The sequence below is a fragment of the Nerophis lumbriciformis genome, linkage group LG21 (genome assembly GCF_033978685.3).
Source record: "Nerophis lumbriciformis linkage group LG21, RoL_Nlum_v2.1, whole genome shotgun sequence".
Taxonomy (NCBI): Eukaryota; Metazoa; Chordata; class Actinopteri; order Syngnathiformes; family Syngnathidae; genus Nerophis; species Nerophis lumbriciformis.
In genome coordinates this window covers 11,633,991-11,660,166 of record NC_084568.2, presented here as the reverse complement: position 1 = coordinate 11,660,166, position 26,176 = coordinate 11,633,991, and the positions used below count along the sequence as shown (strand labels likewise).

General features: G+C 38.4%; 2 protein-coding genes across 5 annotated transcripts in view; one reads left to right on the top strand and one right to left on the bottom strand.

Moving 5' to 3' along the window:
- The window catches only part of gramd1a (GRAM domain containing 1A), a 64,204-nt gene extending 47,803 nt beyond the window's left edge, over window positions 1–16,401 (bottom strand). Inside the window, exons 1-3 of one of the 4 annotated variants that reach the window (XM_061983059.2) lie at window positions 16,228–16,401; window positions 10,833–10,974; window positions 10,462–10,579 (exon numbers count right to left, since the gene is read on the bottom strand). In XM_061983059.2, the coding sequence (XP_061839043.1) occupies window positions 10,462–10,487 (26 nt within the window). In that variant the 5' untranslated portion in view covers window positions 10,488–10,579; window positions 10,833–10,974; window positions 16,228–16,401. Of the gene's footprint in view, window positions 1–5,682; window positions 6,241–10,461; window positions 10,580–10,832; window positions 10,975–16,227 lie in introns of those variants that run through there. The other 3 variants (XM_061983055.2, XM_061983056.2, XM_061983057.2) reach the window with 3 other exon arrangements.
- On the top strand, window positions 505–26,176 carry LOC133621153 (sodium channel regulatory subunit beta-1). The gene is made up of 6 exons (XM_061983061.1): window positions 505–621; window positions 18,359–18,593; window positions 21,741–21,907; window positions 23,290–23,524; window positions 23,595–23,754; window positions 25,929–26,176. Exons 2-6 carry the CDS (start codon window positions 18,488–18,490, stop codon window positions 25,972–25,974), a joined length of 714 nt encoding a protein of 237 aa, XP_061839045.1. The 5' UTR covers window positions 505–621; window positions 18,359–18,487; the 3' UTR covers window positions 25,975–26,176.

Sequence of the window (26,176 nt, the reverse complement as noted above, 5' to 3'; positions counted from 1 at the left end):
TAAAAAGCAGCTTATTTTGGTGGAAGCACTTACACAAGGTATTTACAATAAAATAAAAAAAGAGAAGAATGCACACTAAAGCAGTCGCTCTGCACATCGCCAAGTACATAGAAAAAGCCTTTTTATCCACTTACTAAAATAGTCCTCTCAATGTTTTACTTGATCATTTATTTGCATACAATACACTTTTAGTCAAGACAGAAGTTTTAAGTTTGCACTTTATTAATTTGATTGGTATTTATTGATTTATTGGATTTATTCATTTACATGCAATGCTACATTTTTGTTGACTGAAGTACCGTAAATTCAAGACTATAAGCCGCTACTTTTTTCCTACGCTTTGCATCCTGCGGCTTATAAAACGGTGCGGCTCATTTGTGGATTTTTCTTCGCTGATGGCCATTACGCAAGTAGTTTTCATTAAACACATACATGCAAAGACGCTTAAATGGTATGTTATTGTTTGTGCTACGAGTTTGCTCACTGCAGGTGCTGCTGGGTGAATGTGAACTCCTGTGGTTAAAAACTGTGAACCAGAAGGAGATGTACCATTCCGTCTTCTGGCCGTATGTAGCGCTTCTACTTGTATGGATTCTTCATTCATCACTCCAACCAACTTTTGTAAGTTTTACAAAATAACTAAAGCAATTCATACTTACTAAACTGTCCCATGGGTGATGCCTGTAGGAGTGTTTGCATACATAATTGTCCGTGCTATTGCAATGTAATGAAGCTAGTGTCGTTAGAATTAGCTACTATGCTAACATGTTTACGAGTGTCTGTGTTAGTATTATTAACTTTAAAAGGCATTCTTTTTGTCTTGTTTCAGTTTCACAAATCCCTCAGTAAATTCACCAAAACGTTACTGGGGAGTTATTGAATCTGTTTATCTAATTGGAGAGCTAGCTTCTGCAGCTATTGGGTCCATGACGATGACTTCTGTTTTGTTTGATCTGCCATTTTACTGCCGTGTTACAGACACCGTTTGGAAACGGATATGTAAATAACCATTTACCGAAACCTTCTGTGTACAAACCCCGTTTCCATATGAGTTGGGAAATTGTGTAAATTGTAAATATAAACGGAATACAATGATTTGCAAATCATTTTCAACCCATATTCAGTTGAATATGCTACAAAGACAATATATTTGATGTTCAAACTCATAAACTTAATTTTTTTTGCAAATAATCATTAACTTTAGAATTTGATGCCAGCAACACGTGACAAAGAAGTTGGGAAAGGTGGCAATAAATACTGATAAAGTTGAGGAATGCTCATCAAACACTTATTTGGAACATCCCACAGGTGTGCAGGCTACCGTAATTGGGAACAGGTGGGTGCCATGATTGGGTATTAAAAACAGCTTCCCAAAAAATGCTCAGTCTTTCACAATAAAGGATGGGACGAGGTACACCCCTTTGTCCACAACTGCGTGAGCAAATAGTCAAACAGTTTAAGAACAATGTTTCTCAAAGTGCAATTGCAAGAAATTTAGGGATTTCAACATCTACTGTCCATAATATCATCAAAAGGTTCAGAGAATCTGGAGAAATCACTCCACGTAAGCGGCATGGCCGGAAACCAAAATTGAATGACCGTGACCTTCGATCCCTCAGACGGCACTGTATCAAAAACCGACATCAATCTCTAAAGGATATCACCACATGGGCTCAGGAACACTTCAGAAAAACACTGTCACTAAACACAGTTTGTCGCTACATCTGTAAGTGCAAGTTAAAGCTCTACTATGCAAAGTGAAAGCCATTTATCAACAACATCCAGAAACGCCGCTGGCTTCTCTGGGCCCGAGATCATCTAAGATGCACTGATGCAAAGTGGAAAAGTGTTCTGTGGTCTGACGTGTCCACATTTCAAATTGTTTTTGGAAATATTCGACATCGTGTCATCCGGACCAAAGGGGAAGCGAACCATCCAGACTGTTATCGACGCAAAGTTCAAAAGCCAGCATCTGTGATGGTATGGGGGTGCATTAGTGCCCAAGGCATGGGTAACTTACACATCTGTGAAGGCACCATTAATGCTGAAAGGTACATACAGGTTTTGGAACAACATATGCTGCCATCTAAGCGCCGTCTTTTTCATGGACGCCCCTGCTTATTTCAGCAAGACAATACCAAGCCACATTCAGCACATGTTACAACAGCGTGACTTCGTAAAAAAAGAGTGCGGGTACTTTCCTGGCCCGCCTGTAGTCCAGACCTGTCTCCCATCGAAAATGTGTGGCGCATTATGAAGCGTAAAATACGACAGCGGAGACCCCGGACTGTTGAACGACTGAAGCTCTACATAAAACAAGAATGGGAAAGAATTCCACTTTCAAAGCTTCAACAATTAGTTTCCTCAGTTCCCAATCGTTTATTGAGTGCTGTTAAAAGAAAAGGTGATGTAACACAGTGGTGAACATGCCCTTTCCCAACTACTTTGGCACGTGTTGCAGCCATGAAATTCTGAGTTTCAACATCAAATATCTTGTCTTTGTAGTGCATTCAATTGAATATGGGTTGAAAAGGATTTGCAAATCATTGTATTCCGTTTATATTTACATCTAACACAATTTCCCAACTCATGGAAACAGGGTTTGTAAATAACTCATTTCACAACGTATAAATCTGCGGCTTATAGTCAGGTGAGGTTAATAAATGGAGACATTTTTTTTCCTTTAAAATTTAGTGTGTGCAGCTTATTTACTGGTGTGTGAAAAATACAGTACTAGTTTTATATCAAATAAAGCAAAACCTGTTTTCGAATTATCTTTGTAATTTGTATACTTTGGTTTCTTAAAAAGTAGAGGAAAAATCTGAAAAATATATCTAGGATTTTGTTTATAGTGTGAGTACTTTTTGAGGACATCCAAACATCCAACAATACCGTGATTATAATGGTAATTGTGATCATTTTGGTGACAACAGCTGTGACATGAAAATGTGATATCCTCAAGTCATTACAAACCTGCTCAGTGGCCTTGTAGTTAGAGTGTCCCCCCTGAGATCGGTAGGTCGTGAGTTCAAACACCCGCCGAGTCATACCAAAGACTATAAAATTGGGACACCATTACCTCCCTTCTTGGCACTCAGCATCAAGGGTTGGAATTGGGGGTTAAATCACCAAAATGATTCCCGAACGCGGCCACCGCTGCTGGTCACTGCTCCCCTCACCTCCCAGGGGGTGGAACAAGGGTCAACTGCAGAGGGTAATTTCACCACACAGTGTGTGTGTGACTATCAGTGGTACTTTGACTTTTAACTTCAATTTAAACAGCCAGCTCCTGTGTGGTCACCGTATATATCACGTGACAGGAGTAATTTGCACGGAAATGTTATTCCAGCTTGAAAGCCGGAAAGAGGATCCTGAGGACGCAGACTTCCTGTTATGTGTATTATTATAAAGCAGGACATTCATGCATCCAGCTGCTGTTGTAGTAGACAATTTACTCCATTTAAATATATAACTTCTACCTAAAAAGCCCCAAACTACCTGGTGAAGTCTGTCCCGAAAGTCAAAGGGCGACATTCCAGTCACACTTGAGTTCATCAGCAGACACAAAAAGATGTTGCCGGAATCTACCAGACATACACACCGAGGCCTCGTTTATCCAGGGTAAATCCCACCTAACCTTATCCGTGTCCACACACAACAATGCCACCGTTTATGACCCCCTGCCCCCTCCGACCTAGTACGCATGCGGGGAAATTGCGCACGTCATAGTCACCTCCGGTGTTGCTTTGTGTGCAAGTTCTTAAATTTAACTTATCTGAACAATATCCAGTGTTGTGGTATTTCAATTAACTGGAATCCAGTGTGCTATTGTAGTGAATCACAGCTGAGTCATCATAAATTAATCAAATCTTTAATAAACACGTGAAAGTACACGTGACGAAGAACATTTTACAACAATCAATCTAGGGATCTAGGTATCTGGTCAGGACACTCCTCACTCTTTCGCCTTCACCTTCATTGGCCATTCGTTTTTGGTGACTTTTTATACTCTGGACCTAGACGTTGAGTCCGCGACATACATGGCCAACAATAACTGATACAGTCTGCTTTGCCAGTCCAAAAGCATTCGCCGTTTTCTGTAGTCTTCCCTCGACGACCAGGTAATACAAAGGACACGCTACCTTTTTAATCACATCCACGGGAGCCCGCATTCTCGTTGACTCTCCTTCGACAAATGGACAAAGTTTTTCGGTAAGTACAATCACAGCTGACTCGGACATTCGAAAGTTCTCTTGCCGTCTGAGATGTGTTGTATCCCAAATAGCTGCAATCGCTTTTTCTTGAGGTATTCATGTGTGATTTCCACAAGCGTCTGTACAGACGGAAAGAGAAACACGGCATGTCTGGATGACTCGCCTCCATATTTCCAGTGGTTAGCTCAGAGTTACGAAACCGCTTTATTATGAAGCTGGTTGTGGCGCGTTCTTTCTGGTGTCACTTCCTCTCCAAACTCAGTTTGTAAACGATCAATGAGTCCATACAAAGCTAAGATTAAAGAAATACTAGTGTAAAAAATTGTCCGAGGAGGGGGCCCTTAAACGATGGTTCAGTGTGGCTGAAACGGGGCTGAGGCTAAATAATTATTCGTTTAAGGCAGACCTGGGCAAATTAAGGCCCGGGGGCCACATGCGGCCCGTTAAGCTTTTCAATCTGGCCCGCCAGACATTCCCAAATAATTTTTTTAGATCTTTAAGATGGAAAGTGTAGCTGCCATTATGATGTGCAGTCATGTTTTCTAATGACCGTAAGTCTTCAACTATACAAAGTATTTCAATGGTTGTAATCTGCGCTTTTGCATGATATACTAGTTACTATGGTCATCTAATTAGTTACTACGGTCGTCTAATTAGTTACTATGGTCATCTAATTAGTTGAAATGCGGGTGTCAGGGACAGACGCGGAAGGAGATTTTTACAACAAAGTTCTAAAGATTAGTGATATATCACATTGTAGGTGGGATTTTTTCTTTTACCCTTCACGTTCATATTTCGCTGTGTTTGTTGCATTTTGCTTGATTGTAAAATATGTGGATGGAGAAGAGGTGTGACGTTCATATGTTGTCAATATTCAGTGTTTTATCCTTCATAGTTAATATTGTAAATCCCACATTCTTTATTTTCATCTACATTCTGGGGGTCTCATTCAGTAAAAAAATGTTAAATGCCATTCCGTTTTTTAAGGTGGTCTGTCATAACGTTTTTAGCATTCAGACATTATTGTGAGGTTTTGTAGTGGTGTTCCCTAAAAATCAGATATACCGGACCCCAGACACATTTTTTCTCTAAATTTGGCCCCCCGAGTCAAAATAATTGCCCAGGCCTGGTGTAAGGGGTTGACCGGCTTAGTGTAGACATAGCCTGAGGGTGACAACTTTATCGGAGGCATTAAACATTTATTCCATGCGACAAGGCCACGACACACTGAAGATGTGTGCAAAAAAAAAAAAAAAGGCAACAGTGTGCAACAATGTTTGCTCTCATGTTTGAACAAGAGCAATCCTAGCACGGACATGTTTAACCAGCATAATCTTGCAAATAAATCACACAACCGAGCCCCTACTCGTCAGACTTTAAACAACCGTGACTGAAGTGCGCAGGGGTCACTCTGCAGGGGAGGGGCAAACTCTGCTGTGCCCCACCACCACCACCACCATATTATTACCTTCCGTTGGACGAGTGGCCTCCATTCCTGTGATCCTGCTCGGCCTCGAAGACGAGCCGAGCGACGGCGCGGGAAGTGATGTTAAAATCCACTTTCTCCACAGAACACATCAACATTATCGGTTAGCATCTGCCGGCTAACGGTTAGCCTTCCTCGCCGAGCTAAGCTAGCCTTTCCCCCCCACTGTAAACAAACTCCGGCTAACTTTATTTAGCCTCTTTTTTGGAAGGAGGCCCGCCGCTCTCCGACAAAACCGCGTCAAAAGTCTATCATGTTAACAGTTAAAAAAACCAAGCTATAAAAAGAAATGATGACGTTTTGCCGAAGGACAGTTACATAGTCCACCGTATTGTTGTCGAGAAACGAAAGAGGAGAAAAGAACGCGATTCAAACATTTGCTTTCTTGTAGGGGGCTTACAAAAGCACACACTTATCATTTTCGTCCTTTGTCTTACCTTTTTCACTTCTAATGTTTTTTTTTTTACAATTATAATCATTACTTGTACTAAATGTATTTCAAATGAGTCACATATTACTCCAACAAACAAAACAAGAAGCAACAAACCGAGACACGCACCCCTCTTTAAACTTTTTTGGTTCCGTCCTGGAAATAACTGTTCCCAGCGAGCAAAGGATGAAAGACACGACAATTAAAACACGTTTTATAACATAAAAATCATCATTTTTGGAGTCAACACTAAAAAAACAGTACGTCAAAGTGGATCGTTTGAATTGAATTTAAAAATTAGGATTGCTCGCATCACAATAATAACGCCTATTTATGACAAATAGGTCACATTTTACAATGTATTTTTTTTGGTTTTCTATTTCAAAGAGAGCAATTGTCCAGAAAACTTTGGTTTAATCAAGAGTTATTTGACACGGCGACTTATATGTAAGCGATATGGCGCCTCCCCGTGTTAAAAAGAAACGGCGACTAATGCGCATGCGTGAACGTGGGCTTTGCTTTGGAACAGAGGCGCCACTTGATAATTATTCTATTTATGACAAGTCTCTTTAACACCACTACAGATAGCCAGCGTGGCATAACAACAACAGCAATAACATTAATAATGGAACATGTTTAAAGGAGAACTTCACTTTTTTTTGGAATTGTACCTATCATTCACAATCCTTATGTAAGACAAGAACCCATATGTTTTTCTTTTTTTTCAATGCATTCTAACTCGTAAAATACAACTCGTCCGAGGTGGCTATCAATGCAGATAATGGGAGTACATCATTCCGCCCATAAAAACTGCCAACAATACTCCATTTACATGTTGTGACCTGAATATTAACCAAGTATTAGCGATATTGTTATTAGAAGCGGATATGTACTATTTCTAGAGAGCTAACTATATTTACATATTCAATCAATCAATCAATCAATGTTTATTTATATAGCCCTAAATCACAAGTGTCTCAAAGGGCTGCACAAGCCACAACGACATCCTCGGTACAGAGCCCACATAAGGGCAAGGAAAAACTCACCCCAGTGGGACGTCGATGTGAATGACTATGAGAAACCTTGGAGAGGACCGCATATGTGGGTAACCCCTCCCTCTAGGGGAGACCGAATGCAATGGATGTCGAGTGGGTCTGACATAATATTGTGAGAGTCCAGTCCATAGTGGATCCAACATAATAGTAAGAGTCCAGTCCATAGTGGATCTAACATTTAACACTCATATTGAGCTGCTGCATGGCCTCTGAGTTGGTGAAAGTTGATTCTTCAGTTCAGTTCAGTTTCAGTTTATTTCGAACCTGCATACGATACAATGTAATGCATCACACAGTTCCAGTTGTTTCATTACGGCACGTCCGAAAAGGAGTAGGAAGAAGCAGAGCATATTTAATCCTACACCTTTTCATACCATAGCAATTTTATCCAATTTCCTTGTTCTCTGTAACAGAACAGTGAATTAATAAATAATATACCATAGTAAACATACACATATTAAGTACATCAATAATCTAAATAATGTCTCAAATTTTTTTAAAAAGGGGGTAAAAAAGGGTTCAAGATTTTCATCATAATTCTTGTTCTGTGTACTTTGTGAACAACACTTGTAGTTTGAACAGTCTCTTAAACTGAATCATGTTGGTGCTTTATTTGATTTCTTTGGTTAATCCGTTCCATAATTTAATTCCACATAAAGATATACTAAAGGTTTTAGTGTTCTACGAGCATACAAACGTTTTAAATTAGATTTTCCTCTAAGGTTATATGTCTCCTCTTTAGTTGAGAAGAATTGTTGTACATTCTTGGCTAGCAGGTTATAGTTTGCATTGTACATCATTTTAGCTGTTTGCAAATGCACCAAATCGTTGAATTTCAATAATTGTGATTTAATAAATAAAGGGTTTGTATGTTCTCTATATGCACCATTATGTACTATTCAATTTGATCTTTTTTTGTAACACAGTTAGTGAATGAAGCGCACATTTGTAGTTGTTTCCCCATATTTCTACACAATAACTCAGATATGGTAACACTAGTGAGCAGTAGAGAATAAGAAGTGATTTTCTGTCTAGAACATGTTTTGCTTTGTTCATTATTGACGTGTTTCTTGCTACTTTGTTGTATATTTTTTACATGAGATTTCCAATTCATTTTATCACATATTATTACATCCAAAAATGTGTTTTCTTTTACCCTTTCAATATTTACTCCGTCTATCTGTATTTGTGTTTGACTTTCCCTTCTACTGTTACCAAATAGCATTATTTTAGTCTTACTGAGATTCAAAGATAGTCTGTTTGTCAGACCCTCTTTTTAATTTGTTAATTTATTCAGTTATTATTTGTATTATCTTCTGTGTGTTCTCTCCTGAACAAAATGCCGTTGTATCATTTGCAAATAATACTAACTTTAAGTCCTTTGTAACTTTACAAATGTCATTTATATAGAGATTGAACAATTTTGGTCCGAGTATTGATCCCTGAGGTACACCACAATATATTTTTAGCTCTGTGGAAGTGTGTTTGCCTATCTTCACGTATGGCTTCCTGTTGGTTAAGTAGCTTCTTATCCAGTTCAAGACCAGCCCTCTGATGCCATACCGTTCTAATTTGTTTATTAAAATGTTAATCTAGATTATAAATCATGCCTCTCACCCGGATAGGAGAAGATTGTGGACAAAGACTGACAAGTTGGTCAATTTTGACATCCAACTTAGACCCGGAGACCCTCGTTTGTGGCACATTTACATGAGTATTATGATAAACTCTTCATCTAAACGGGAAGGTATAAACATCCCAGTGAGAGCAGACATTGTCCAGTAAGTGATTGTCTTATTATGTTTGTATATCTTGTTTAACACTTAGCAATACTGCTACATGATGCTTAGTGTGTCTGTTTAGCACACAGCTTCTAAAACTTGTAGATCATCCAGTGCAATACATTTTCATAACATGGTCACTACTGCATAGTTTCTCTAGATCTAGGAAAGCTAATTCATGCCTTCACATCCAGCAGGTGAGACTATGGCAACAGTCTCTTCGAAGGCCTCCCAACGAAAGCTATTAAACAGCTACAGCTCATTGAAAATGCTGCTGCTCGAGTTCTAACAAGAACCAAGAAAGCAGAACACATGACACCAGTACTCAAGTCTCTACACTGACTACCAGTATGCCATAAAATAAGCTTTAAGATTATTTTAATAGTTTATAAATCTCTCAATGGGCCAGGCCCAAAATACATCTCTGAATTGCTTCTACACTATGAACCATCTAGATCTCTTAGGTCATCAGGGACTGGTCTGCTAATTGTTCCTCGGACCAAAACAAAACATGGTGAAGCTGCATTCTGCCACTGTGCCTCCAAAATCTGGAATAAGCTCATTAAGCTCAGGACATTAGATCTGCCCCTACCCTACCTATTTTCAAATCTAAACTTAAAACTTTTTTATTTACTTTTGCTTTCAACTGCTACTAAATGTCTGAAGTCGATGGGTTTAATACATTTTTAATCTTTATTGTTTTAATACATTTAATTAATTTTCTTTATCTCAAGTCTTATTATGCTCTTTTGTTAAATTAATAATATGATTCTATGTGAAGGTCTTAATCTGCTGATGATTTTCTATTTTATTTCCATTTACTCCCCCATTATTTACTTTTTAAATTCGATCTCAATTCTGTACACTGCTGCTAGAATTTTAATTTTCCTGAGGGAACTCTCCTGAAGGAATCAATAAAGTACTATCTATCTATCTATCTATCTATCTATCTATCTATCTATCTATCTATCTATCTATCTATCTATCTATCTATCTATCTATCTATCCATCTATCCATCTATCCATCCATCCATCCATCCATTCATCCATCCTTATATTCAGGATCAAAAATAGAAGTTTCTGGATCACTGTCCCACAGTAGTCTTTGTTGTCTCTCATCAAGTCTGCCATGATTAATAGCGTTGTTGTTGTTTAAAGGGAAAAGTGAACGTTGTGAAATTGATACTTAAGATTATCAAAATATGTAAATATTACATGTTATTATGACTGTTACTACATTACATATATACTTACAACGTGTATATAAAACCTTGATGGAGGTTTTTGGATGTTTTTAGAGCGCTTTATAGGCAGAACAAAAACAACTTCCACTGGCTCCATTGTTAACTGACTCTTGCTAGTGCTTATTTATGATTTAGAATGCATTAAAAAAACATTTGTTCTTGTCTTACATAAGGATTGTGAACGACAGACAAAATGGCAAAAAGAAAGAAAGTGAAGTTCCCCTTTCAGCAAATGTATGAATGGTCCTCACCTTCCTGCTGCAGCATCGCTCCACATGGCAGCGTGCACTGACTGTTATTGATGCCGTGCATCCTCTAAGAGATTAAATGTCTTCTTCTGGCCTGGCAGCCAACAACAGGTCACCTTGTCTGAAGGGGAGAATGCACGACATGATGCAAACAAACATCACAATAACGCACAAGACCGTAGTCATTGTCCACGTTGTTATTGTCCTGTGCGTGACAGCAGCCTCTGATTAGGAGAAATATTCATTTTGTAAAGTTAAACAGTATTGTTTAGCATTTAAAAACACATTGTAGGTCTAGTGTTATCTGAATAATGCCGATTAGGCACTTTTTCCAAGTCGCCAAAGTTCTATCCCAAGCATCTCCTTGCATTTACCTTCCCTGGGGGTCAGCAGCAGATTTCCTTCCGAGTCACGTCTACGTCCCCGCCAGGCATCTTTTTGGACCTCCGCTCAGAGCTGCATGGAGAGCTGAGGGTCCGGCTGCTCCGCCGGGGAGGACTGGAAACTGGATCTGTGCTAAAAATAAGAAAACATCAGCGGCAAAGAGAGGAAGGAGGCGTGTGTGTGCGCGTGCAGTTGCCTTGAATCCCCACCCAGCCCCCCCTAAACCTTGTTGGTGTGCCCAAGGTTTTGATGTCACTCTCTCTCGACTGTTGTCATTATCGCTGGCAGGAAACTAGAAGGTTAAAAGTGGCAAGGACCACCCGTCCCACCCCAATGAAGAGATCCAATATGTCATCAAGTTACATCACATGACAGCAACCCTGACCCCCCAACGACCCCCCACCCCACCCCCCGAACCACCCACACACACACACACACACACACACACACACACACACACTTTTGTATTTCTTACCTTCTTGGGACCTCCAAAAATTGCCTACCTCTTTAGGACCACCCTTTCTAAATATATAAAGATTTGTATTTACAACATTATGCAAATATAAAAAAGCTTGTTGGAATTTCACAAGAAAAAGGTCACAATTTCACAAGAAAAACTTAAAAAGTTGGTAGTGTTATAATAAAGGTCGTAATTTTACTCAACGCAAGTCAAAATTGAACAAGAAAAATTGAACATTTGTGCAATATTATGATAAAAGTTGGAATTTTACTCAACAGTTGCAATTTTACAAGAAAATATGTTGACATGTTCACAATTTTATGAAAAGAGTCGTAAATTTACTCGACAAAAGTCACAATTTTATCAGAAAACTTCAAAATGTTTGCAATATTATGATAATTATCGGAATTTTACTTTGCAAAATGATGATAAAAGTCATAATTTTACTAAAAAAATGTCACTATTTTACAAGAACAACAAAAAATTGGCAATATTGTGATAAAAGTCAGACTTTTATATGACAAATGTCACCATTTTGCATTAACAAGTAATAATTTTACATAAAAATGTAATAATTTTACATAAAAATGTAATAATTTTACATAAAAATGTAATAATTTTACATAAAAATGTAATACTTTTACGAGAAAATATTGCAATATTACAAAAACAGAAAGAATATGAGAAATTGTTCCCAATTTTATAAGAAAAAAGTCGACACAATTACAACAATTATTTTTGTTGTAATTGGTTTTTAATCTTCATTATTTATTTTACAGTATGTTTCTATAGACATTTTTTTTTTTTTACTGTTTTAATACATTTTGGGCAAAGGGAGCGCATTTCAATTTTTTACACACACTTGTTATTACATATATTGGCCAGAGGGGGAGCACTTCAAATTTTTACACACACACTTGTTATTTCATATTTTGATCAGAGGGGGAGCACTTTTAAAAGCGACACACAGTCAATTTGAAAAATCCCTCCTTTTTGGGACCACCCCAATTTTGATGGATTTCACCACCAGGGGTGCTAATGAGATCTCTATTTTTTGTTTATTGTAATGTGCTTAAGGCCGATGACAGACGTGTCACGGACCACAGATGGCCCGTGTGCCGCACTTTGGGCAACCCAGCTGTAGAAGCTAACTGTTAATGGCCACTATAGTCTTAGTACTGCAGTGTATTTGTTCATCCTACGGTCACATATGGGACGCGGGTTGTCTTACGTCAGCACCGGAAGTCGTAAAATCAGCTGTTTACCTGGCGGGTTTTTTCGCGGATGAAAAGGGAAGTCCTTCTTTAGCTGCCGTCTGGTTTTATCATATATTGCTGCCTTTGCACCTGTCAATGTTTACTTTTGTATGCACATGAAATCAACAAAAAATCCTGACTTTGGAGCAATGTTCACAGACTCTAGTATTTGGCTCTCTATTAGATGTATTGGTTTTTCGTATTTAGACCATGATTTATGTCCTAACTTGTTCACTGCTCCTCATATGAATGGTATTTTTCCTTGCTGGTGTCTCAAGAAGGGTAGAAATACAAGAACACACACACACACACACACACACACACACACACACACACACACACACACACACACACACACACACACACACACACACACACACACACACACACACACAGTGACACTACGCATGTCATCCTATCAACTGTGTGCCTTTCATGTTATTGAAGGCTATCAAGGCCTCTAAATGTGCCGTGTTTACCTTTGACCCTACAAAACAAACATCAGTGTGTTTGATGTCTTCCACAACCTGAGGCCTGTTTTGTCAGCCCTGACTTTATTTGATTTAGTTTTATTTGCAATACACACAACCCTGCCAAAAAACACTAGACTCTCTGGAACATTAAAAAAACAACATTAGTTGTACTTCATGGAGTTTAACAACATTTTACTGTAAAACATGTTAACACTGTAACAAATGAAAATATAATTGCTCCTAATATCTATCGGTCAAATTGGATCACTTTGTTTCTCTTCAGTGAAGTGAAGTGAATAATATTAATATAATGCTTTACATCGTGAAAGCCATAATCTACATCTTCAAGCTACATTTAAACCAGCGTGGGTGGCACTGGGAGTATGTGGCTAAGGTTTCCCGCCCAAGGATGGCGGAAGCAGGAATCGAATCTTGAACCCCTCAAGTGGCTGGCACGGCGGCTCTACTAACCGAGCCACACCACACCAAACGTTAAAAGTGTGACTCTCATGCAAGCACTATAGCTCACACTATGCTAGCGTCGCTAACAATTGCATCTGCCGATCTTAATGTAATACATGACATTTATTACAATGTTGTATGTGATATATGACATTTACTACATTGTTGTGTATGATATATGACACCTATTACATTGTTGCATATCATATATGACATCTATTACATTGTTGCATATCATATATGACATCTATTACATTGTTGTATGTGATATATGACGTCTATTATGTTGTCGTATGTGATATATGACATCTGTTATGTTGTTGTTTGTGATATATGAGATCTATTACGTTGTTGTATGTCATATATGACATCTATTACATGGTTGTATGTGATATAGGACATCTATGACGTTGTTGTATGTGATATATGACATCTATTATGTTGTTGTATGTGATATATGACATTTACTACATTGTTGTATGTGATATATGACATTTACCACATTGTTGTATGTGATATGTGACATCTATTACGTTGTTGTATGTGATATATGACATCTATTACATTGTTGTATGTGATATATGACATCTACTACATTGTTGTATGTGATATATGACATCTACTACATAGTTGTATGTGATATATGACATAGTATTTTGTTGTATGTGATATATGACATCTATTACATAGTTGTATGTGATATATGACATGTATTGCATTGTTGTATGTGATATATGGCATCTGTTACGTTGTTATATGTGATATATGACATCCACTACATTGTTGTATGTGATATATGACATCTATTACAATGTTGTATGTGATATATGACATTTACTACATTGTTGTATGTGATATATGGCATTTACCATATTGTTGTATGTGATATATGACATCTACTATGTTGTTGTATGTAATAAATGACACCTATTATGTTGTTGTATGTGATATATGACATCTGTAACGTTGTTGTATGTGATATATGACATCTATTACGTTGTTGTATGTGATATATGACATCTATTACGTTGTTGTATGTGATATATGACATCTACTACATTGTTGTATGTGATATATGACATCTACTACGTTGTTGTGATATATGACATCTATTACATTGTTGTATGTGATATATGACATCTATTACGTTGTTGTACCGGTATGTGATATATGACATCTATTACATTGTTGTATGTGATATATGACATCTACTACGTTGTTGTATGTGATATACGACATTTATTACTTTGTTGTATGTGATATATGACATCTACTACATTGTTGTATGTGATATATGACATTTATTACATTGTTGTATGTGGTATATGACATCTACTACGTTGTTGTATGTGATACATGACATGTATTACTTTGTTGTATGTGATATATGACATTTATAAAAATTACAAAAATGTAATTATTACGGGGTGGATATGAGTTTTTGAGCAGGGGGGAATAACAGCACTTATCACATTTTGTTTATTGATTGCGCTGAGATTTGTCGATAGCGTTGTATGTCGTGTTGTGTTTGCACTTTTACTCGCAGTGTGAATGTTTGCCATCAAATGATTAATTTGAGTCCATGCTGATGAAAGTTCATGTCGGTTTAGTTTTGAGTCACATGTGTGAATGGTTGATATCTGGGCCACATGGTGACATTATAATTGCTGTGGTCTCAGAGGAAAAGTCCAAAATATCCAACCAAGGGTCTGATCTACTAAAGGTGTGTCTGCACTAAAACACGTGTAAACCTGATAGCACACGCAAAACGTGTGCAAAGTGGATTGCATCTGTTAAGTGAGCAGAATAAGGCGTGCAATCCATTGTGCGTCTCTGTCTTCAATATAATGCAAAGTATATGCTGATCATCAAAACGGCCACAATACTGGGAGGAGAAAATGCTAATTTAATTAATTATTTCAACGCTCATCGCCGTTTTGTGAGCACTATTTAGCGTTTTACTTAGCACGTGTCAGAAGGACGTACAAGCTGACAGTTATGCAGGTCAGAAATAAAAAATTAAAAATATTAGGCATTTCGTCTATTCAGCAATTTCCTTTTATAATTTTATAGATGCTGGATGACTTAAGTGGCTGATTAAACCAAACTCAATACGTTTTGGTGTCATTTAATATTTTTTTAATGACGTTCGTTTTTTTCCCCCACTTAGAATATATATTAATAAAACATTTCTTATATGGAAACACATTTTCAAGTATGCAGGTAGGAGCATGATAACATGAATGTGCAGTAAATAATAATAATAATAATACTGATAATTTATATAGCGCTTTTCTAGACATGCTTCACAGAGAAGTGGGAAACCATTATTCATTCACTTCACATTCACAAAGGTGGTGGTAAGCTACATTTGTAGCCACAGCTGCCCTGGGATAGACTGACAGAAGCGTGGAAGTGGAAGCGGAAGTTTGCGCTTACGGCCCCTCCGACCACTAGCTATCATTCATTCACCAGTGTGAGGGCAAGGGTGAAGTGTCCTGCCCAAGGACACAACGGCAGTGATTTGGATGGCAAGAGGTGGAGAGCGAACCTGCTCTACCCATCACGTCATGCCGCCACCGTAAATGAGTGTCTCCATGGTGATGCCCCATATAGTACATGCAAACTCGCAGTCTTAGTAAACCACACGCAACACGCCCGCTAATAGTACGCGGTATTTCGTAGATTGCGTGTGTAATCTATGAAATAGCTATAGTCTTCAAGAGGTACTCACCTGAAATGGTTTTCACTTCACAGGTGTGCTTGAAGCTCGTCGAGAGAATGCCAAGAGTGTGCAAAGCAGTAATCAGAGCAAAGGGTGGCTATTTTGAAGAAACTAGAATATAAAACATGTTTTCAGTTATTTCACCTTTTTTTGTTAAGTACATGTGATCATTCATAGTTTTGATGCCTTCAGTGACAATCTACAATGTAAATTAATCATGAAAATAAAGAAAACACATTGAATGAGGAGAAGGTGTGTCCAAACTTTTGGCCTGTACTGTGTATGTATGTAAGAATGTATGTATGTATGTATGTATGTATGTATGTATGTATGTATGTATGTATGTGTACTAGAGATGCGCGGTTTGCGGGCACAACCGCGGAGTCCGCGGATTATCCGCGGATCGGGCGGATGAAATAAAAAAAAATTAGATTTTATCCGCGGGTCGGGTCGGGCGGTTAAAATAAAAAAAAATTAGATTTTAAATAGATTCAGGCGGGTGGCAGTTAAACCAATTCGGAAATATATATACATAGTTAATTGTTGTTACCCACATACGAAAAACGAGCAGGCACCTGCTGCATATGCCACAACAGAAGAAAAAAAAAGAAGAGATGGACACTTTTACGGAGCGGAGAAGGGACGCCTCGCCGGGGTCCGGGACCGAGGCCCCTTCCCCCGAGAGGGCCCCACCGGGAGCCGTAGCTGAGGCGATCCGCGAGAAGGGCCCGACGCACGTCCAGGGTCACCACCATGCGCACCGCACCGACACCCCGCCTCGTCCGCTTTCGCCGCGGCCGGCGTCACGCGCAGCAGGTAAGCAGCTTACCTGCCCGCCACCCCCGTGGCCGGGGGCTCGTAACAGGGGTCACTCCGCGCGCTCCGCCCGCGCAGCTTACCTGCCCGCCACCCCTGTTGCCGGGGGCGCGTAACAGGGGTCACGAAAGGGGTGGGGCTCACCCTGGTTGATATAGACAGCAGGACGGTGGCCATGGAAGTTGGAACCCGCTAAGGAGTGTGTAACAACCCACCTGCCGAATCAACTAGCCCTGAAAATGGATGGCGCTGGAGCGTTGGGCCCATACCCGGCCGTCGCCGGCAGCGAGACGCGCTTGGAAGTGCGCTCAGCGCGGCTCCCATGATTGCGCACTGGTGTGCATCTGGGTCGTGACAGCGTGGCACGCGAATGTCTGTGCTGCATTGGATCAGTCTCCTTTCTTTAACAGGCAAAAGCTTTATAACCTCACTAATGCCTTGCATCGTCTATATTAGATATATAACAACGGGCGGGTGCGGGCGGATGCGGTTCTGATCAAATGTTAAATCGGGTGGATGGCGGATGGTTGACGACTTTCTGATGCGGTTGCGGATGAAATAATTGCCTATCCGCGCATCTCTAATGTGTACATATTAATATTAATTAATATATTTGGATAATAAGAGTATGTGAAAGTTTGACTCCTACCTTGTTTACTTCCTTGACGACCTCCTTTAAAGTTTTGTAATCAGTCAGAAATATGGATGAGTGTGGAGAGAGTGTTTTGCATTTTTCCCATCATGCATTGCAGGGGATTTAAATTGGTGTAATTTAGAATTTTTTATGGTGCGTGGACATTTTTTTACAATATCCACTAAGATCAGTGAGCGGGTTGTGTCATGTGTGATCATGTGTGTTGACATTTTGTGTTAGTTGGATTTTTTCTTTTTTGCACTATGACTAGGGAAGGTTGTTTGCATTGGGTCATATAATAATTGCTGTGCATGATTCCATTCAACAATAAAAGGTCATTAACCTGAATTGCTTGCATTGTCCACTTGATGGCGACCAGTGGGTCGTAGTTTGGACACCCTTGCTCTAGCGCCTGCAGACCCCTTTGGGCTCTGGGAATCACTAAAAAGCCGGCGTTCTTGGGACGGAACGTAGGGTACAATAGAGTCAGCAAGATAAGATATATTGTACGTAAGGAATAAAACCTTAAAGTTGCATTTTAAGTGTACCGGTGTGCAGCCAGTCCACAAATGCTTATTATACATCATATTTATGATAAATATGTTCCTATAGATGTTGTTAATGGTCCCTTGGATGACTTATCCTTGTGTGAATGTCTCCTCATCTCCAATTTCCCTTCTTGGCTCTCAGCACCCATCTGGATTATTGACACCCTCTAAATATAAACCGCCTGACAAGTCGGACCAAGGCTTCGGAAGAGACCGCAAACTACTGCGGGAGAATTTTGTCAACGTTTGAAATGACGCGGATGGAGCTGGTATGATTTGCATGTGGGCAGATGGAAAGGCTTTGTGGACACCGTGTGGGACTTTAATGGCTGCCGCTCAAGTCCGGTGGACTCTTTTCCTGGTCTTCGGCCTGCTTGGTGAGTCCTACTGTCCTCACTAGAACCGCTACAAGAGTCAATTCTAATAGTAATATTAAAAATAACACATATTTGTTTGATCACTAATTAATATACGTATTGCCAGTGTCTGTAATAACAACGTTATATAGCAAGGGTGTTGCCAACGTTACTTTTACTGGTGACGAGCACCGTATTTTCCGGATCAAAGGGCGCTCCAGTTTATAAGGCGCACTTGCCAATGAACAGGTCTGGGCAGGTCTAATTTCATACATAGTGTTGACCTACTCAGTGGCCTAGTGGGTAGAGTGTCCGCCGTGAGATCGGTAGGTTGTGCGTTCAAACTAGGCCGAGTCATACCAAAGACAATCAAAATGGGACCCATTACCTCCCTGCTTGGCACTCAGCATCAAGGGTTGGAATTGGGGGTTAAATCACCAAAAATGATTCCCGGGCGCGGCACCACTGCTGCTCCCCTCACCTCCCTGGGGGTGAACAAGGGGATGGGTCAAATGCAGAGGACAAATTTCACCACACCTAGTGTGTGTGACAATCGTTGGTTCTTTAACTTTAACTTTAACTTGACACAGACTACAAAGGCGGACTCGCGCAAATTTTCAGGACTTATGCAGATCGCAAATACAGATCAGCAGGTACCAGAAGGTAAGAAAAGTTGCATTTGCATAATATTGCAAAATAAAACGCCAGATAACGTCTTACCTTATACACACACCATAATGATACTCGTATGTTGAAGCACAGTACAATCGATCAAGCAGTCCAGCTTCATAGTTTACCAAAGTCGTACTAAAACATTTTGATAGATTTTTGAGCGCCGTGTGCAATGTTCTATATTTTCAATGGAACATATAACATTTTTGTGATGTTTACTTGAGTCATATTGCAGTCTACACGTATCTCTTATGTGTGACTGACATCATATTGCAGTCTACACGTATCTCTTATGTGTGACTGACATCATATTGCAGTCTACACATATCTCTTATGTGTGACTGCCATCTACTGGTCACACTTATCATTTCACCATATACCAAATAAAATAGCTTCGAGGTCGGTAAGCACAACCAAAATTATTCCGTACATTAGCTGCACCGGGTTATAAGGCGCACTGTCGAGTTTTGAGAAAATGAAAGTGCGCCTTATAGTCCGAAAAATACGGTAACCTAATGTATTCCTGTCGTGTACGTTAGAAGCAAGTTCAATGAGGAAAAATATATTTTTATTAATGAAAGCAACAAGCAGCACCGCACTAACATCAACTAGAGGGAGGCAACATCACAGCAAACATGTGATACACGCACACATACACACTACTACTACGAGGGAATAATGAACAACAAATCAAGGATTGAAGAGACAAGCTTGCCTTCCAAACAATACCCCGTTTGTGGACAGGAAGATATGAGAGCACGTTCAATCTCTTAATCAACCAGAGGTAACACAATCCTGTGAAAAAGACTCAACAGAGCTTCCGTCACTGTTGATAAATTGCCGCCGCTAACCTAACAAACATGTTTTAGCGAGTGCTGTCTCTATCGCTGACGTCACTTGGCAACAGGCACCGCCTTTTAAAGGCACGCACACAAACCGATATTTAGGACCTGAGCAGCGGAGCAAGAATTATTATTTTGAGGCCCTTAACATGCACAAAAAATCCCCAAATTTTGCAAGCGCCTTAGGTTTGGCAAATAATTCAATATTTCGGGGGTCCTGAAAATTACATTTCAAAATTGGCTCTCTAGTTGAATTTTTTTTTTTTTTAACGCATTAATTACTTTCTGCAGTAATTAATTACATTTATTTAAGAATAATTTTGTTAGTAATTCAATAATTTTTTTGGGTAAAGCAACAACTTTTTACTTATACTTTTTTAGAAGTAATTTTCAGAACACTGCTTATTACTCAATCAATCAATCAATCAATGTTTATTTATATAGCCCTAAATCACAAGTGTCTCAAAGGGCTGCACAAGCCACATTTATTATTTATTTATTTATTTATTACTGCATCATATCAGAGTTTCTGTGGGCTAATGATTTCTCAGCTGTGGACTGTATGGGCCGCAGCAGCACTCAGTTGTAATACATTTTTCTACCACATGTAGCAGTAATGACAAAAACAAAAAAAACAAAAAAAACAAAAACAAAAAAAAAAATATATATATATATCTATTTCCATCCATCCATTTATTCCCTTCGGGGTCGCGGGGGGCGCTGGAGCCTATCTCAGCTACAATCGGGCGAAAGGCGGCGTACACCCTGGACAAGTCGCCACCTCATCGCAGGGCCAACACAGATAGACAGACAACATTCGCACTCACATTCACACAATAAAAATAGATCAAATAAATCATTTTTTTTTCTCCATTTATTTTTGTATACATAATAAAAAACAAATACATATATGTGTATATATATATATACATATATATTTTTTTCTTTAAATAGAACATTTGTATATATTTTTAATAAAAATAGATCAAATAAATTGTGAAAAAAAAACCTATATATTTTTTTCTCCATTTATTTTTTTTATACATAATAACAAACAAACTGAAGTTTAAGCGCAAAAATTATGACTAAAGTGGTGACGCTGAATTTTTCATTCACTCAAATTTTATTGACCGTTTATTTAGAGACATACAAAAAAATATTTTTTTTGCTAAATTTATCTCGAGTTTATGTATTTTAGCACTGCGTAATTGCACTGTGTGCAAACTTATTTTTCATCAGTTTTCATTTGACAAGGTTCATGCTGTTAGATATCAACACTGAATCTGATTTAAATCAAGGGTATGATTATTCATTCAGAGTTAATATTTGACTGGGCCCCGGGCCCCCTCTGTCGTCGAAAAGTCGAGCCCCGAGGTCAAAACTGTTAAGAACCTGATCTGGATCATGTATTTTTGGCCCTTTTTTTTAGTTTTTCATACTTAAAGATACGGCCGCCGATGGGTTTGGTGCGGAAAAAATTTTTTTCCCCCTTTTTGACGGCATTTTATTCCAATTTTAGTCTTTGAATTGTGTCTGTTTTGAAACACTTTTTTCTCATTTTGAAAGACTACATCAGGGGTGTCCAAAGTGGGACCCTTTTGGGTCCTCGGGACCTTTAACACTCACCAAAATGTTGTTTTTGTGGCTCCGGCAGCGTGTCGGTGTCATGGCGGCTGCTCGGAGGTGGACTCTCTGACGGAAGCGGTGGAAGGCCGCGGCTTCACGCTGGGATGCATCTCCTGCAAAATACGGGAGGAAGTGGTTGCCCGGACAACCGTGGACTGGCACTTCAAAGCTCGAGGAGAAGACCACTTCGCTCACGTAGGCTCCGGCTCCTCTCTTCTGCTTTGGATTTAGCTTAAGATGAGCCCTGGATTTTAGGGGAACACAGAAACATCGATAGACATCCACATCTCCGATCTTAATTAAATCCAATCATCATATTCAAAAATCTACCGGTATTTAAAAAATAAATAAATATATATATATTTTTTTAATAAGAATATTTTTTTGAAAATATGTTTTAGGACATCTCCATGCAACAAGCAGAAACCTTTCTAACCTGTAACCTGTTTTGAAAAAGTTTTATTAAGCACCTTTTGAGGAGGTTTTTTAGCTAGCTTTTTAGCTATTTTTGTATGTTGGTACCTAAAAATCATGATTTTTTTATGCTTGGCGCCATCTTAGAAGTATGTAAACTCGTCTTATGACATCATGCTAACGTTAGCATCCTTATGTTGTATGCTAAGTCTTTAGCTAAATGTGTATGTTTGAACCTAAAACTCATGGATTGTTGTTTGGCGTCATCTTGGAAGTATGTTAAAGTCTCTTATATTAGTATGCTAATGTTAGCATGCTAAGAGTTTATGCTATCTTAAAAGCTAATTTTGTATGTATATACTTAAAAATCATAGATTATGATATTGGCGCCATTATGGAAGTATGCTAAATTCACTTATATCAGCATGCTAACGTTTTATCCTAGCTTTGTAGCTAATCTTGTATGTTTAAACCTAAAAATCATGGATTTGGATACTTGGTGCTATTTTAGAAGTAGGTTATAATCTCTTATATTAGCATGCTAACATTTTGTCCTAGCTTTTTTTTAGCTAATCATGTATGTTTAAACCTACAAATCATAGAGTTGGATACTTGGCGCCATCTTAGAAGTATGCTAACATCTCTCATATTCACATGCTAATGTTTTATCCTAGCTTTTTGGCTAATCTTGTATGTTTAAACTTACAAATCATGGATTTGGATACTTGGCGCCATCTTAAAAGTATGTTATAATCTCTTATACTCGCATGCTAACATTTTGTTCTAGCTTTTTAGCTAATCTTGTATGTTTAAACCTACAAATCATAGAGTTGGATACTTGGCGCCATCTTAGAAGTATGCTAACATCTCTCATATTCGCACGCTAATGTTTTATCCTAGCTTTTTAGCTAATCTTGTCCGTTTAAACCTACAAATCATGGATTTGAATACTTGGCGCCATCTTAGATGTATGCTGGGCCAGAGGTTCAGGTCACTAATAGCAGGCCCATTCAAATTTATGCGGGAATTTTCTAGTTATAATTATTATACCAAATAATACATTGCGAGAATCGTTTTGAATCGTCACCCCAGGAATTGGAATCGGATCAAATCGTTCGGCAGCCAAAGAGTCTCACCACTAATTTCTGTGCTTCGGCTGTCAGATTTTCCACTACGACCACCCGAGTGCTGACGTCCTCCACGAGGCTTTCAGGGGTCGTCTGGACTGGCTCGGGACTCAAAGCAAGGACGTCCAGGCGGGCGCCATTGCCATCAACAACGTCACTTTCGGGGACGCGGGGACATACCGATGCACTTTCCAGCGCACGCTCATCCTGCCCGGCTACCGTCCAAGCGTGAGCGTGGAGAAGGAGGTGGAGCTCAGCGTAACGTCAGTGGGTGAGCCCCGTGGGCCGGCCGCCATCTTTGGGTCCTATTTGTGTTGGTAACGCTCGCCCGTGCCACCAAGGTAACCGCGAGACGACGGCAGTCATCTCGGAGATCGTGATGTACGTGCTGATTGTGGTTCTGCAGCTGTGGCTCATCGGGGTTCTGCTTTACTGCTACAAGAAGACTTTGGACGACGCCAACGCTCGGGAGGCCCGGAAGGCTCTCAAGGCGCAGAAGGAGTGAGTGCAAACTTTTTTTTTCTGGAAAAACTGTTCCAGGGTCGGACTGTGGCCGTCAAAATCCATGATTTTTAGATTTAAACATACAAGATTAGCTACAAATCTAGGATACCATGTTAGCATGCTAATGTAAGAAATGTTAGCATACTTCTAAGATGGCGCCAAGTATCAAAATCTACGACTTTTAGGTAGAAACATACAAAATTAGCTAAACAACTAGCATAAAACAGTAGGCAGCTAATGTTAGCATGATGACATAAAACAAGTTAGCATACTTCTAAGATGGTGCCAGTTATTAGAATGCACTATTTCTAGGTGTGAACAAATGGAAATTAGCTAAAGACTTCTAAGATGGCGCCAATTAACAAGATCTATGATTTTTAAGTATAATCATAAAACAAATAGTTAAAAAGTTGGCATAAAATGCTAGCATGCTAACATAAGCATACTAATATACAAGACTTTTGCATACTTTCAAGATGGCGGCAATCATCAAAATCCATGACTTTTAGTTCAAACATATAAATTTAGCTTAAAAACTAGCATGTAACATAAGAATGCTAGCATTAGCATGATGACATAAAACAAGTTAGCATACTTCTAAGATGGCGCCCAGTACCCAAATCCAGGTTTTTTTTAGGTTAAAACATACAAGATTAGCTAGAAATCTAGGATAAAACTTTAGCATGTTGACATAAGAGGCTAGCATACTTCTAAGATGGTGCCAAGTATCAAAATCTATGATTTTTAAGTATAAACATACATAATTTGTGAAGTGAATTATATTTATATAGCGCTTTTCTCTAGTGACTCAAAGTGCTTTTACATAGTGAAACCCAATATCTAAGTTACATTTAAACCAGTGTGGGTGGCACTGGGAGCATGTGGGTAAAGTGTCTTGCCCAAGGACACAACGGCAGTGACTAGGATGGCGGAAGCAGGGATCGAACCTGAAACCCTCAAGTTGCTGACACGGCCACTCTCCCAACTGCACCACGCTGTCCCAATATTTAAAATATATATATATATATATATATATATATATATATATATATATATATATATATATATATATATATATATATATATATATATATATATATATATCAACAGACCTGAAATTGATCTAAATATTCAAGATTGAATAATATTAATTTAAAAACTTTTTTTTTTTGCTCAAAAAATAATAATGAATCAAAATCAACGTTATGAATTATTGACCTATTAAAGGCTTCAATTAATTCACATCAAATATTCCACCATTCCGTCCTTTTGGGGAAAATGTTGCATATTTTGTGTTTTTGCCATTAAAAAAACATGTTTTTTTTGGACAAAAAGAGCATACAACAACAACGAAAACAAACAAACAAAAAAAGTGTGTGTGTGTGTGTGTATATATATGTATATGTATATATATATATATATATATATATATATATATATATATATATATATATATATATATATATATATATGTATATATATATATATATATATATATATATATATATATATATATGTAAACTTTATATTGACAGACCTGAAATTGATGTAAATATTTAAGCATCGCATAATATTAAAAAAAATTGTAAACTGTTTTTGCTCATACGGTAATAATGAATCAAAATCAATGCTATGAATTATTTATATATAATTACTTCACATCAAACATTCCACTTTGAAATATTTTTTGCGGGAAAATATTTCATATTTTGTATTTTGTGTGTTTGCCAATAAAACATAAACAAATTATAAATAGTTACAATCGACTGATAAATCTCTAGCTCATATTAAAATCTAAGTGTTGAAAGTTAAAAAAAACAAACTATTTGAGTTACTGTCAACACTTTTATGAGTGGGGCCTTTTTGGATCCCCAAAGGTTTTAGTGGTATTTTTTTTTCAACGGCCATTGCTCCAAAATAAAAAAGAATCAAAATCAAAGTTGTTATGAATGATTGACTTATTTTAATGTTTCAATGTCATATCAAATAATCCACTTTGAATTATTTCGGGATAAATATTGCATCTTCCAAACGAGCAGTGATCTTGTTAACAGAACCCTAGAAAGAGAGAGAGAGTGAAAGTGAAAGTGAAATATTTCTTCGTGGGAGAAGACAAAAGGCTTGAGAATAATTTGTGGCATTTAGACTTTCTCTTCTTGTCCATCTTGCAGGCCGCTGCACGCCGAAGTGGATTGTGACGGGGTGCAGTTAGAGTAACAAGCCACTGGAAGGCGCTGTTGTCGATGAAGTTACCCTTCCGCCTACCTCGTCACGTGTTACGTTTTGTCTTAAAACTTCTCATGCTGTAGTACTTTTCACTGCCAGAATGACGCATTGGAAATGTCTTGTACAAAAATCTAACCTTAGGTTGGAATCAAACAGTTTGAAAGTGCTTGAAATAAACCCGACGTTTATTGTC

Bases quoted from the DNA above. Each gene is read 5' to 3' on its own strand.
- LOC133621153 (XM_061983061.1), top strand. From the start codon at position 18,488: ATGATTTGCATGTGGGCAGATGGAAAGGCTTTGTGGACACCGTGTGGG. The intron at 18,594-21,740 runs GTGAGTCCTACT...TGGCTCCGGCAG, and splicing joins CCTGGTCTTCGGCCTGCTTG to CGTGTCGGTGTCATGGCGGC. The intron at 21,908-23,289 runs GTAGGCTCCGGC...TTCGGCTGTCAG, and splicing joins GAGAAGACCACTTCGCTCAC to ATTTTCCACTACGACCACCC.